Below are 15,333 nucleotides of genomic sequence, written 5' to 3'. Positions count from 1 at the left end.
GCTCTTTAAAGTCGCGTTTTGTGTTAGTGGATCAAACAGCAAAAAGAGAGAAAAATAAAAGTGAATCCCTTGTGCAAATGAAATTACAAAAGCACCACTTGTAGATGTATATAATTATATTCCCAGTCTTATACAGGCATTGAGAGAAAAAATCAATAAAATGTATAAAGGCTGTAAGCCAAAAACCTAATTTGAAGTAAGGAAATCGTAGTAAGACAATACATTTTTTTTTTTACAAATTATTGTCTAGTTTGACGCTGAGACAACTTACAACCAAGACCAAAAAACTACGTGTGCGCAACATTGAACGTATGCTGGGCATAAATGACGCTTAAAACTTTTAAAATTGAAGTGAAGACCCCCAAAAACATGTAGCCTCGGAACATTTACTGTTTACTGGGTCGGTGCAAATGGATGCAGTAATCAAATAACCAAAAATATTTTGAGTCACTGAGACACTATGTAAACAAACTGAATAGGTGAACGAGACAGCCTAGAAACAAATGAGTTAATAAAACCTTAAAACCTTAATTTAATTAAATTAAAATGACTGAATGCTTGTAAGGCAAGCACACTAGAAGCACACAAAACATTAGACCACATCAAATAAGCCTGAATGGGTTCGCCAACTCCCCAACTATACAAGACTAGTATGTTATAACTAAACATAATTGTACCACAGGTGGGCTACTTACTATCCACAATTTGCAAGCAACAGTTGCTGATCTATGGACAAGTTCAAGACTTCTTGATGTGACGTTGAATGTGAGCCATAGCCTCATCCGGAGACTCAAATGTGTAGTCTTTACCATCATGAGATAGCCATAAACGGGCCTGGAATCACAGTCCATACTTCACACCTGGTTGGTCCCGTAGTAATCGTTTGGCCTGTCCGAAAGCTGCGCGCTGCCTGAAAACCATGGGCGAGTAGTCCTGGTAGATGGAGAAGCTATGTCCTTGAAAGCTCAGAGTGCTATTTCGGGCTTGTCAGAGAATCTCCATATTCTCATGGAGAGAGTGCACTCGAAGAATTATGTCACTGGGCTTCTCACCATCCCGGGGCTTTGGGCGTAGTGACCGGTGGGCACAGTCAATCAGGGGCTTCTCATCTAAGGCAAGAACATCCTTCAGCAGCCCAGAAACTAAATCTGTGGCGCGAGGCATTTCCGCTGACTCTGGGACCGATACAAGTCTCAGGTTATTGTGGCGAGAGAATCCCTCTAAACTCACACAGCTCTCCTTCACCTTTTTCAAATCCGCAGCCAGGCGTTTCACGTCAGCCTCCAGGGATGTAGTTAAGTCAGAGACATTGGTAGCGGAGGTCTCCAGTGCTGCAATCGTTGTAGTGTGCGACACTGTTGTTGTTTTGAGTGACGTGATTGCTGGCACCGTCTCGTTCCGCAGGATGGTTAGATCTGCTTTTAATGTATCAGAAAACTCCTGTAGTCGGGCCTCAATCGTAGCAACAACCTCCGTTTTCATTTCAACTATCTCAGAGTGTAGTAGTTTCATGGCCTCGAGAATGTTCATTTCAGGGCCGCTAGGCCAAGCCGCACCCCCGGGTAAAGTGTGAGTCCCCGGGCCCTCAGACTCAGGAGAGGGCGGTGATGAGTGGGTCTTGTAGTCCGGGTTCTTTCAAAGTCATGTTTTTGGCCTTAAGTTTCGTCGACATGCTGACATTCGAAAGCAAAATAGTCTTGGTTTTTACAGAAAGGGATCACCAAATTAATATTTGAAAATAAATAAATACGGTTCTGCTGCAAAATTCACATAAACTTTAAGAATACCGCGGGAGCAAACAGAAAACACGTCAGTCGCACATGGCCAACCCCCCAGACCAGAGGCCATTTCACCAAAAAGTACGATCTTTGTCCCCATGTGCAGTTGCAAACCGTAGTCTGGCTTTTTTATGGCGGTTTTGGAGCAGTGGCTTCTTCCTTGCTAAGCGGCCTTTCAGGTTATGTCGATATAGGACTTGTTTATTGTGGATATATAAATACTTTTATACTTGTATCCTCCAGCATCTTCACAAGGCCCTTTGCTGTTGTTCTGGGATTGATTTGCACTTTTCACACCAAAATACGTTCATCTCTAGGAGACAGAACACATCTCCTTCCTGAGCTGTATGACGGCTGTGTGGTCCCATGGTGTTTATACTTGCGTACTATTGTTTGTACAGATGAACGTGGTATCTTCAGGCGTTTGGAAATTGCTCCAAGAATTAACCAGACTTGTGGAGGTCTACAATTGTTTTTCTGAGGTCTTGGCTGATTTCTTTTGATTTTCCCATGATGTCAAGCAAAGAGGCACTGAGTTTGAAGGTAGGCCTTGAAATACATCCACAGATACACCTCCAATTGACTCAAATTATGTCAATTAGCCTATCAGAAGCTTCTAAAGCCATGACATAATTTTCTGGAATTTTCCAAGCTGTTTAAAGGCACAGTCAATTTAGTGTATGTAAACTTCTGACCCACTGGAATTGTGATACAGTGAATTAAAAGTGAAATAATCTGTAAAGAATTGTTGGAAAAATTACTTGTCATGCACAAAGTAGATGTCCTAACCGACTTGCCAAACTATAGTTTGTTAAGAAATTTGTGGAGTGGTTGAAAAATGAGTTTTAATAACTCCAACCTAAGTGTATGTAAGTAACAAATATAAACTATAAAATAAAAGTAACAAATAATTTAACATCAGCAGTAAAATAACAAGCAAGGCTATATACAGGGGGTACCGGTACAGAGTCAATGTGCGGGGACACCGGTTAGTCAAAGTAATTGAGGTAATATGTACATATAGGTAGATTTAAAGTGACTATGCATAGATTATAAACAGAGAGTAGCAGCAGCCTAAAAGAGGGGTCTGGGTGGGAAAGGGCAGTGTGGAGTGCAATAGAAATAGCATCATCTGTGGATCTGTTGGGGCAGTATGCAAATTGGAGTGAGTCTAGGGTTTCTGTGATAATGGTGTTGATGGTGTAGATGTGAGCCATAAGCTTCCGGGTTAGAGTCCCGCTCCTTGAAAGCGGCAGCTCTACCCTCTAGCTCAGTGCGGATGTTGCCTGTAATCCTTGGCTTCTGGTTGGGGTATGTGCGTACAGTCACTGCGGGGACAACATCATCGATGCACTTATTGATGAAGCCAGTGACTGATGTGGTGTACTTCTCAATGCCATCGGAAGAATCCCGGAACATATTCCAGTCTGTGCTAGCAAAGCAGTCCTGTAGCTTAGCATCTGCTTCATTTGACTACTGTTCATTGACTACAGCTCAGCGTTCAACACCATAGTACCCTCAAAGCTCATCACTAAGCTAAGGATCCTGGGACTAAACACCTCACTCTGCAACTGGATCCTGGACTTCCTGACGGGCCGCCCCCAGGTGGTGAGAGTGTGCCACGCTGATCCTCAACACTGGAGTCCCCCAGGGGTGCGTGCTCAGTCCCCTACTGTACTCCCTGTTCACCCACGACTGCATGGCCAGGCACGACTCCAACACCATCATTAAGTTTGCAGACGACACAACAGTGGTAGGCCTGATCACTGACAACGATGAGACAGCCTATAGGGAGGAGGTCAGAGACCTGGCCGGGTGGTACCAGAATAACAACCTATCCCTCAACGTAACCAAGACTAAGAAGATGATTGTGGACTACAGGAAAAGGAGGACCGAGCACGCCCCCATTTTCATCGACAGGTAGCAAAGTGGAGCAGATTGAGAGCTTCAAGTTCCTTGGTGTCCACATCACCAACAAACTAGAATGGTCCAAACACACCAAGACAGTCGTGAAGAGGGCACGACAAAGCCTATTCCCCCTCAGGAAACTAAAAAGATTTGGCATGGGTCCTCAGATCCTCAAAAGGTTCTACAGCTGCAACATCACTGCCTGGTACGGCAATTGCTCGGCCTCTGACCGCAAGGCACTACTGAGGGTAGTGAGTATGGCCCAGTACATCACTGGGACTAAGCTGCCTGCCATCCAGGATCTCTACACCAGTCGGTGTCAGAGGAAGGCCCTAGAAAATTTTCAAAGACCCCAGCCACCCCAGTCATAGACTGTTCTCTCTATTACCGCATGTCAAGCGGTACCGGAGTGCCAAGTCTAGGACAAAAAGCTACTCAACAGTTTACCCCCAAGCCATTAGACTCCTGAACAGGTAATTAAATGGCTACCCGGACTATTTGCATTGTGTTCCCCCCCCCAACCCCTCTTTTATGCTGCTGCTACTCTCTGTTTATCATATGTGCATAGTCACTTTAACTATACATTCATGTACATACTACCTCAATTGCCCCGACCAACCAGTGCCCCCGTGCATTGGCTAACCTTGCTATCTGCATTGTGTCCCGCCACCCACCACCCGCCAACCCCTCTTTTACGCTACTGCTACTCTCTGTTCATGATATATATGCATAGTCACTTTCACCATATCTACATGTACATACTACCTCAATCAGCCAGACTAACCGGTGCCTGTATGTAGCCTCGTTACTGTATATAGCCTCGCTACTGTTATAGCCTCGCTACTGTATATAGTCTCGCTACTGTTATAGCCTCGCTACTGTTATAGCCTCGCTACTGTTATAGCCTCGCTACTGTTATAGCCTTGCTATTGTTATTTTTCACTGTCTTTTTTACTGTTGTTTTTATTTCTTTACTTACCTATTGTTCACCTAATACCTTTTATGCACTGTTGGTTAGAGGCTGTAAGTAAGCATTTCAATGTGAGGTCTACACCTGTTGTATTCGGCGCACGTGATTTCACATGTGAAAGGTTATGTGATCATGTGAAAAGCCGAATTCAATATAATTTCAATGTAAGAATCCTCCAAATTGTGACACTCACCGATTTCAACGCCCCCCTTAGTCACTTTATCCCGGCACAGGGTCTGGCATGCCATCAGTGTCTGTAACAGATGGCAGAGAGGTGAGATGGAGGGATGAAGGTTGGCAGATGGACATAAAGGGAGGAGTGACTTGAAGCATTCAGCCTTACTGTACTAGGCTACTGGATGCAACCCAAATGGAACCATATTCCCTTTATATGGCACTTCTTTTTACCAGGGCCCATGGTCAAAAAGAGTGAACTTTAATAAGGAATAGGGTGTCATTTGGGGCGTACCCACTGTAGATGGTTCAGGGATGTAAAAACTCAGAACCATAACGTCTGCATGAGAGAAAGGGCTGAACTATACCTTCACCAAGTTAATGCAGCTGTTTCTTATTGTCTGGATGAGTAGCCTCATTTGCACTAATGACACCACAATTACCCTTAAACATTATAACCTAGATAAAGCATTTATTTACTGTGAGTGTGTGTGTGTGCGCCAACAGTGAACTGTTGTTATGATGTACATTGAGTTTTTTTAAAACATTAAGAACGCCTGCTCTTTCCATGACAGACTGACCAGGTGAATCCAGGTGAAAGTTATGATCCCTTATTGATGGCCCTTGTTGAATCCACTTCAATCAGTGTAGATCAGGGATATCAAAGTAAATCAGAGCATGGACTATATTGAGCACGGGACAGACATAGACTATTATGTTTAGTTTTTGTACGTGCATACAACTGGCCATTGTTTTATTAGAACAAATATGGCTCTTTATAATGTCCACTAAGGTACATAGGATACTGTTAATCAAAAAGTATTTAATAACTACAAATAACAAAAACGTAGCTAGGTTGTTGTAACATTTCAACTTAAAACATGTTGAAAATGTTTTTTGCGCCGCATGGATCACCGGTGTGGTTGAATGCAGCATTACTTTATGCTGCATTCAAAATGTATTGTGGTTGAGTAGCCAGCCTAGGCTACTGCTCAAATGTTGCTGTAATAGGCATTCATGTTTCTCCTTTGAATTGTGTTTTGTTGCAGGTTTTCGTTTTTGATTATTAATTTTCAAAATCCAAGCCAGACTGCAACATTTTAGTAGCCTAGCTAGGACAGTGGCATGTGTCAGTAGCCTACACTTTCCATCTGATGCGCTGTACGGGACACGAAAGTAGCGCAATTGATGTTGAATTCACCGATGCAAGCGCATCAGACTGTAATTTCATAAAGTAAATGGTTCAACTGTTAACTAATTTATACTCCCTTGTGTGTCATGTTGCCCATTAGTAGTAATTCATACCCGCGTGTGAATCCTTTATCTTATAACATTTTGACAACCAAGATGACATTTTCTGCAGGCTAGGCACCAAAACGTGGCATGGACATTTAGCCAACAACAGTTTTAAACTTTCGGTCTGGTAGAAGATACGATCAGTGCCATTAGTTATGATATGATCCAGCCTTACCGTGGCTGGCTTGTGTGTACAGTGGGGCAAAAAAGTATTTAGTCAGCCACCAATTGTGCAAGTTCTCCCACTTAAAAAGATAAGAGAGGCCTGTAATTTTCATCATAGGTACAAAATTAGAAAAAAAATCCAGAAAATCACATTGTAGGATTTTTAATGAATTTATTTGCAAATTATGGTGGAAAATAAGTATTTGGTCACCTACAAACAAGCAAGATTTCTGGCTCTCATAGACCTGTAACTTCTTCTTTAAGAGGCTCCTCTGTCCTCCACTCGTTAACGGTATTAATGGCACCTGTTTGAACTTGTTATCAGTATAAAAGACACCTGTCCACAACCTCAAACAGTCACACTCCAAACTCCACTATGGCCAAGACCAAAGAGCTGTCAAAGGACACCAGAAACAAAATTGTAGACCTGCACCAGGCTGGGAAGACTGAATCTGCAATAGGTAAGCAGCTTGGTTTGAAGAAATCAACTGTGGGAGCAATTATTAGGAAATGGAAGACATACAAGACCACTGATAATCTCCCTCAATCTGGGGCTCCACGCAAAATCTCACCCCGTGGGGTCAAAATGATCACAAGAACGGTGAGCAAAAATCCCAGAACCACACGGGGGGACCTAGTGAATGACCTGCAGAGAGCTGGGACCAAAGTAACAAAGCCTACCATCAGTAACACACTACGCCGCCAGGGACTCAAATCCTGCAGTGCCAGACGTGTCCCCCTGCTTAAGCCAGTACATGTCCAGGCCCGTCTGAAGTTTGCTAGAGAGCATTTGGATGATCCAGAAGAAGATTGGGAGAATGTCATATGGTCAGATGAAACCAAAATATAACTTTTTGGTAAAAACTCAACTCGTCGTGTTTGGAGGACAAAGAATGCTGAGTTGCATCCAAAGAACACCATACCTACTGTGAAGTATGGGGGTGGAAACATCATGCTTTGGTGCTGTTTTTCTGCAAAGGGACCAGGACGACTGATCCGTGTAAAGGAAAGAATGAATGGGGCCATGTATCGTGAGATTTTAAGTGAAAACCTCCTTCCATCGGCAAGGGCATTGAAGAAGAAATGTGGCTGGGTCTTTCAGCATGACAATGATCCCAAACACACCGCCCAGGCAACGAAGGAGTGGCTTCGTAAGAAGCATTTCAAGGTCCTGGAGTGGCCTAGCCAGTCTCCAGATCTCAACCCCATAGAAAATCTTTGGAGGGAGTTGAAAGTCTGTGTTGCACAGCAACAGCCCCAAAACATCACTGCTCTAGAGGAGATCTGCATGGAGGAATGGGCCAAAATACCAGCAACAGTGTGTGAAAACCTTGTGAAGACTTACAGAAAACGTTTGACCTCTGTCATTGCCAACAAAGGGTATATAACAAAGTATTGAGATAAACTTTTGTTATTGACCAAATACTTATTTTCCACCATAATTTGCAAATAAATTCATAAAAAATCCTACAATGTGATTTCTCAATCTCATTTTGTCTGTCATAGTTGAAGTGTACCTATGATGAAAATTACAGGCCTCTCTCATCTTTTTAAGTGGGAGAACTTGCACAATTGGTGACTGACAAAATATTTTTTTGCCCCACTGTATGTGGGTCTGGGAGGAGGTAGGTGTGTGTGCGTGTGTGTGTGGTGTGTGTGTGGCATTGCGCTGGCATTTGGTGTGCAGCACGTTGGCAGTGCTTGGTGTGACTTCGCGGGCGGTGTTGAAGCGGGCCAAAATGAATTGACAACCCAAATCAGTACGCGGGCCAGATAGAAATGTGTCACGGGCCAGATTCGGTCGCGGGGTCGCCTTTGACACCTGGTGTAGATAAGGGGAGGAGACGGGTTAAATTAGGATTTTTTTGCCTTGAGACAATTTAGACATGGATTGTGTATGTTTGCCGTTCAGAGGTTGAATGGGCAAGACAACATTTTTTAAGTGCCTTTGAACGGGGTGTGGTAGTAGGTTTATGTCAAGACCTGCAATGCTGGGGGGGTTCTATTGATTTTTATACTCAGTGTATATTAACAGATATTAGAAGGATTACCTTAACCTCTTATGTATCATCACCTCTCCACAGTGTACAATGTGTGTGTGTGTGTGTGTGTGTGTGTGTGTGTGTGTGTGTGTGTGTGTGTGCGCGCGCACCTGCATGCATTTATGCACACATACTGTACCCATGTTTTGCGTGAATCTTCCTCAAGGTGTCAGCACAAACTATGTCCAATCCAATACTACAATGTCACGTCCGCATGTAAACAACGTCTCGGAACAAGACCGCTCCAAACCCAACCAGACAGTTGGGCCAGGACAGACATACAGTGTTAAGACCTACCATTCTTGACCCCCCTTAAAGGCAGGAGTAACACCTAGATGGATGCATTAGGGGTGCAGGTCATGAGGAGGGTGTTTGCCAGGGGTGACAGTTGGACTGGGGAACCAACACTTCATGTGGAGGAAAAGCATTAAATGTGATTTGTCAGCTGCCATTGGCATCTGTGAGCGCACATACATAGGCTCGCACGCACACATATGAACATGTTAAAATTGTGCTGCTGTCAGAAACACTTCTCAGTGAACAAAAGTAGAGAATGGCTTTTCTGCCCTGATTACTGTAATTACCAGGACTTGTCTGATCTCACTGGAATTAAAAACACAGTACATTCTGCTGCTTCCAGACGTGGTAAGGCTCCAAGTACATACTGAAGCTTCATCTTAATGCTCACAGATACCCAGTGTGTGTCTGTGCACGCGCGCATGTGTGTCTGTGCATGCGTGCTTGCATCTGTGTGTGCACGCGCGCGTGTGTGTCTGCGTGTGTGTTTGTTTGCGTCTACAGTGCCTTGCGAAAGTATTCGGCCCCCTTGATCTTTGCGACCTTTTGCCACATTTCAGGCTTCAAACATAAAGATATAAAACTTTATTTTTTTGTGAAGGATCAACAACAAGTGGGACACAATCATGAAGTGGAACGACATTTATTGGATATTTCAAACTTTTTTAACAAATCAAAAACTGAAAAATTGGGCGTGCAAAATTATTCAGCCCCTTTACTTTCAGTGCAGCAAACTCTCTCCAGAAGTTCAGTGAGGATCTCTGAATGATCCAATGTTGACCTAAATGACTAATGATGATAAATACAATCCACCTGTGTGTAATCAAGTCTCCGTATAAATACACCTGCACTGTGATAGTCTCAGAGGTCCGTTAAAAGCGCAGAGAGCATCATGAAGAACAAGGAACACACCAGGCAGGTCTGAGATACTGTTGTGAAGAAGTTTAAAGCCGGATTTGGATACAAAAAGATTTCCCAAGCTTTAAACATCCCAAGGAGCACTGTGCAAGCGATAATATTGAAATGGAAGGAGTATCAGACCACTGCAAATCTACCAAGACCTGGCCGTCCCTCTAAACTTTCAGCTCATACAAGGAGAAGACTGATCAGAGATGCAGCCAAGAGGCCCATGATCACTCTGGATGAACTGCAGAGATCTACAGCTGAGGTGGGAGACTCTGTCCATAGGACAACAATCAGTCGTATATTGCACAAATCTGGCCTTTATGGAAGAGTGGCAAGAAGAAAACCATTTCTTAAAGATATCCATAAAAAGTGTCGTTTAAAGTTTGCCACAAGCCACCTGGGAGACACACCAAACATGTGGAAGAAGGTGCTCTGGTCAGATGAAACCAAAATTGAACTTTTTGGCAACAATGCAAGACGTTATGTTTGGCGTAAAAGCAACACAGCTCATCACCCTGAACACACCATCCCCACTGTCAAACATGGTGGTGGCAGCATCATGGTTTGGGCCTGCTTTTCTTCAACAGGGACAGGGAAGATGGTTAAAATTGATGGGAAGATGGATGGAGCCAAATACAGGACCATTCTGGAAGAAAACCTGATGGAGTCTGCAAAAGACCTGAGACTGGGACGGAGATTTGTCTTTCAACAAGACAATGATCCAAAACATAAAGCAAAATCTACAATGGAATGGTTCAAAAATAAACATATAAACACAGACCTGAATCCAATCGAGAATCTGTGGAAAGAACTGAAAACTGCTGTTCACAAATGCTCTCCATCCAACTTCACTGAGCTCGAGCTGTTTTGCAAGGAGGAATGGGAAAAAATGTCAGTCTCTCGATGTGCAAAACTGATAGAGACATACCCCAAGCGACTTACAGCTGTAATCGCAGCAAAAGGTGGCGCTACAAAGTATTAACTTGAGGGGGCTGAATAATTTTGCACGCCCAATTTTTCAGTTTTTGATTTGTTAAAAAAGTTTGAAATATCCAATAAATGTCGTTCCACTTCATGATTGTGTCCCACTTGTTGTTGATTCTTCACAAAAAAATACAGTTTTATATCTTTATGTTTGAAGCCTGAAATGTGGCAAAAGGTCGCAAAGTTCAAGGGGGCCGAATACTTTCGCAAGGCACTGTATGTGTGTGTATCAGGGTTTCTGTTAGGAAAATGTTGCTCCGGACATTTGACCTGCAGCATTTTAATTTACTGGTCATTTGAGAAATATACCGGACCCATATGCATTGGGTGCGCAACCTGATAAGGGCGCCCACCCATGGGGCTCAGAATGACAGAAATCACATTTCGATTATGGTAATTCATGTTAACAGAACATGCAAATTGAGGATGCAACGATGTGCGGTCCTTCTTACGGAATTCTGATGGACACTTTGAAGATGCTAGAATAACTTTCCACACAGACTTTTCCTCAGCCAACAAGACGAGTAACGAACAGCCAAATCACTGGCCTATGTCAATCTACTATCCCCATAGTAGAAAACTTTACCTATTCTGTTGGCTAGCTTGTCGAGAAAGAAATAGCCTATTCCAAACAGACTCTGGGACAGTTGTGGAACGATAGATCCCAAATTCATACAACCAGTAGGCCTAGGCTACATCATTTTTTTAAAGCAATGAGTCTAAAACCACAGTTTAGAACGTTTAGCTTAAAATGTTGATGGATTATTATTTCTTTACATTTAAGTGCAGCAAGGCAGCAGACTATGAGCAAATGTTCGATCCATAATGCAATTATTGGGAAAACACCGTTGTCACACATGCGAGCGGTTTCATGTGACAGAGATTCAAATATTCTTTGGAAATGTTGAAAGAGGGGAGATCTACTATGTGCCTTTGGCTACTGGACAATGAAAGAAAGTTGATATAAAATAATTCCCTCCATGGATATGGTCTGATTTTGGCTAGGCTACTTTGAAGCAAAGTAAGACATGTCTCATAATATGTTGTAAAACGTCCAGGTTCAAACATATGTTACCAAAATGCCTACTGGTGTGACGGGCTGATGAAGCCTGTCTTCCGTTGCCTGTGCGTTTGCTGTTTGAGATGCTGTAGCAGCAGCTCTCGCGCTGTCTGACATATTTAATGCTCACAGGCTCTGTATCTGTATGTTGTAAGCGTGTAATAACTAAGATACATGACGAATATACTGTACACACGCCACTTTAATTACACTAAATGATGAAACCTAACCTATAGACCGATAAGCATGACCAGTCAAATATGTTTACATCAACTGGCATTACCGTCTGTGAGTAGGCTAAGAAGTATGAAATGTATGCACTCACAACTGTAAGTCACTCTGGATAAGAGCGTCTGCTAAATGACTGGCATTTTAATGTAAAATGTGTGCATGCTGCTGCTGTCACTATGTAGCTTCAGTATTTGTGCTGTGCTGTATGAGTCATGCCCTCTGGGTGAGATCCTGTGTGGGATTTCATCATCCAGTACTGTACGACTTAACCCTTACATGGTCATGGTTTTAGCTTGATTTCAATGAACACATGTTATTGTCATCTTCACACACGTCATTCCATGGTGATAAGGTAATGTCTATGGGGTGATGGGTTAATAATGGATCTGGTATGCAGAGAAAACCAGGATTCCTGAGCTTTGACACACATGCACGAACACACGAGCACACACACACACTAGGAATCCTGTGGAGAGAGAATGTGAGAAGAATGTGGGAATTATGTGAATCTTTCTAGGGATAGTTGTTCTTTTCACTGCCTTATAGAGACAGAGAGAGAGAGACAGAGACAGAGACAGAGAGAGAGAAAGGGGTGTAGACAGCTGGAGAGAGGGAGGTAGTGAGTAAGGGGGAGGTAGGGGGTAGAGAGGGGGGGGTAGGTAGATAACGTAGAGAGAAAAGAGGGCATAGAGACAGAGAATGTGAGAATATGTAGATTTCAACAGGATCAGAGAATCAGATTTCCATCCCAGCTTTCTATGATTAGTCTGAGTGACCTGTGCGTGCTTGTGAATGTAATCTGTGCATGTGTTCATCCGTGTATGTGCTGGATAGAAATTACAGTTTGTGTATGTGCTGGATAGAGATTACAGTGTGTAATGTGCTGGATAGAAATTACAGTTTGTGTATGTGCTGGATAGAGATTACAGTTTGTGTATGTGCTGGATAGAGTTTACAGTTTGTGTATGTGCTGAATAGAGATTACAGTGTGTAATGTGCTGGATAGAGATTACAGTGTGTAATGTGCTGGATAGAGATTACAGTGTGTAATGTGCTGGATAGAGATTACAGTGTGTAATGTGCTGGATAGAAATTACAGTTTGTGTATGTGCTGGATAGAGATTACAGTGTGTAATGTGCTGGATAGAAATTACAGTTTGTGTATGTGCTGGATAGAAATGACAGTTTGTGTATGTGCTGGATAGAAATTACAGTTTGTGTATGTGCTGGATAGAGATTACAGTGTGTAATGTGCTGGATAGAGATTACAGTGTGTGTATGTGCTGGATAGAGATTACAGTGTGTAATGAGCTGGATAGAGATTACAGTTTGTGTATGTGCTGGATAGAGATTACAGTTTGTGTATGTGCTGGATAGAGATTACAGTTTGTGTATGTGCTGGATAGAGTTTACAGTTTGTGTATGTGCTGGATAGAAATTACAGTTTGTGTATGTGCTGGATAGAGATTACAGTTTGTGTATGTGCTGGATAGAGATTACAGTGTGTAATGTGCTGGATAGAGATTACAGTGTGTAATGTGCTGGATAGAAATTACAGTTTGTGTATGTGCTGGATAGAGATTACAGTGTGTAATGTGCTGGATAGAGATTACAGTGTGTAATGAGCTGGATAGAGATTACAGTTTGTGTATGTGCTGGATAGAGATTACAGTTTGTGTATGTGCTGGATAGAAATTACAGTTTGTGTATGTGCTGGATAGAGATTACAGTTTGTGTATGTGCTGGATAGAGATTACAGTGTGTAATGTGCTGGATAGAGATTACAGTGTGTAATGTGCTGGATAGAAATTACAGTTTGTGTATGTGCTGGATAGAGATTACAGTGTGTGTATGTGCTGGATAGAAATTACAGTTTGTGTATGTGCTGGATAGAAATGACAGTTTGTGTATGTGCTGGATAGAAATTACAGTTTGTGTATGTGCTGGATAGAGATTACAGTGTGTAATGTGCTGGATAGAGATTACAGTGTGTGTATGTGCTGGATAGAGATTACAGTGTGTAATGAGCTGGATAGAAATTACAGTTTGTGTATGTGCTGGATAGAGATTACAGTGTGTAATGTGCTGGATAGAGATTACAGTGTGTGTATGTGCTGGATAGAGATTACAGTGTGTAATGTGCTGGATAGAAATTACAGTTTGTGTATGTGCTGGATAGAGATTACAGTGTGTAATGTGCTGGATAGAAATTACAGTTTGTGTATGTGCTGGATAGAGATTACAGTGTGTAATGTGCTGGATAGAAATTACAGTTTGTGTATGTGCTGGATAGAGATTACAGTGTGTAATGTGCTGGATAGAGATTACAGTGTGTAATGTGCTGGATAGAGGTTACAGTTTGTGTATGTGCTGGATAGAGATTACAGCATGTGTATGTGCTGGATAGAGTTTACAGTTTGTGTATGTGCTGGATAGAGATTACAGTGTGTGTATGTGCTGGATAGAGATTACAGTTTGTGTATGTGCTAGATAGAGATTACAGTGTGTGTATGTGCTAGATAGAGATTACAGCATGTGTATGTGCTGGATAGAGTTTACAGTTTGTGTATGTGCTGGATAGAGATTACAGTGTGTGTATGTGCTGGATAGAGATTACAGTTTGTGTATGTGCTAGATAGAGATTACAGTTTGTGTATGTGCTGGAGAGAGATTACAGCGTGTGTATGTGCTGAATAGAGATTACAGCATGTGTATGTGCTGGATGGAGATTACAGCGTGTGTATGTGCTGGATAGAGATGACAGTTTGTGTATGTGCTGGACAGAGATTACAGCATTGCCTCAGTGCTTACTTTACACATCTACCCACCTCCCTCTCACATGGTCTACTTCCCAAATGGCACCCTATTCCCTATTTAGTGCACTATTTTTGACCAGGTCCCATATGGCTGCAGACATGTTAATTTACCCAGTTTAATCTCCATCCTGCTTCTTCCACATGTTACCTCCTGAAACATACACAGCCTTATTAATACCCTCTTATTCATCTCTCTCCCCCCTCTCTCGCTCTCTCCCCCTCTCTGTCTGTCATGTAGAATAATCATGACAGCTCAGACATACTGTCAGGGCCTAGATACATCCAGAGTAGGCTAACAGAGATGTTATTAGCATCTGTTTCTCTTGTTTCGTGTTGTTGGCAGGAATCGACTACAAGACGACAACGATACTCCTAGACGGAAGAAGAGTCAAGCTGCAGCTCTGGTGAGTGAAGTCACTGAACACAACACACACTCGCACGCATGCACAAACACACCCACCCGGCCGTTGCCATGCTAAACTAATCCCAATTCCACATCAGGGTTATTGGAACATATTGAAACTGTAAATGGGACTCTATGGCCTCCTAGTTCCTGTCCCAAATGGCACCCTGTTTCCTATGTAGTGCACTACTTTCGACCAGGTCCCATATGGCTCTATATACTGTAGGTGATAAAGTGCAATTTGACTGTATCATGTTGATCAGATTAGGAGAAGAATAGAGTATTGTCAGCGAGAGAGAGAGA

General features: G+C 42.6%; 1 protein-coding gene across 1 annotated transcript in view; it reads left to right on the top strand.

Moving 5' to 3' along the window:
* Window positions 1-15,333, top strand: part of rab40b (RAB40B, member RAS oncogene family) — a 54,169-nt gene that overhangs the window by 21,426 nt on the left and 17,410 nt on the right. The window contains exon 2 of the mRNA XM_021581030.2: window positions 14,971-15,031. Coding sequence (XP_021436705.1) covers window positions 14,971-15,031 — 61 coding nt within the window. The remainder of the gene's footprint in view (window positions 1-14,970; window positions 15,032-15,333) is intronic.

The sequence above is a fragment of the Oncorhynchus mykiss genome, chromosome 23 (assembly GCF_013265735.2).
Source record: "Oncorhynchus mykiss isolate Arlee chromosome 23, USDA_OmykA_1.1, whole genome shotgun sequence".
Classification (NCBI taxonomy): Eukaryota; Metazoa; Chordata; class Actinopteri; order Salmoniformes; family Salmonidae; genus Oncorhynchus; species Oncorhynchus mykiss.
The sequence above is the reverse complement of the archived record's forward strand: the minus strand, read 5'-3'. Positions and strand labels throughout refer to the sequence as shown.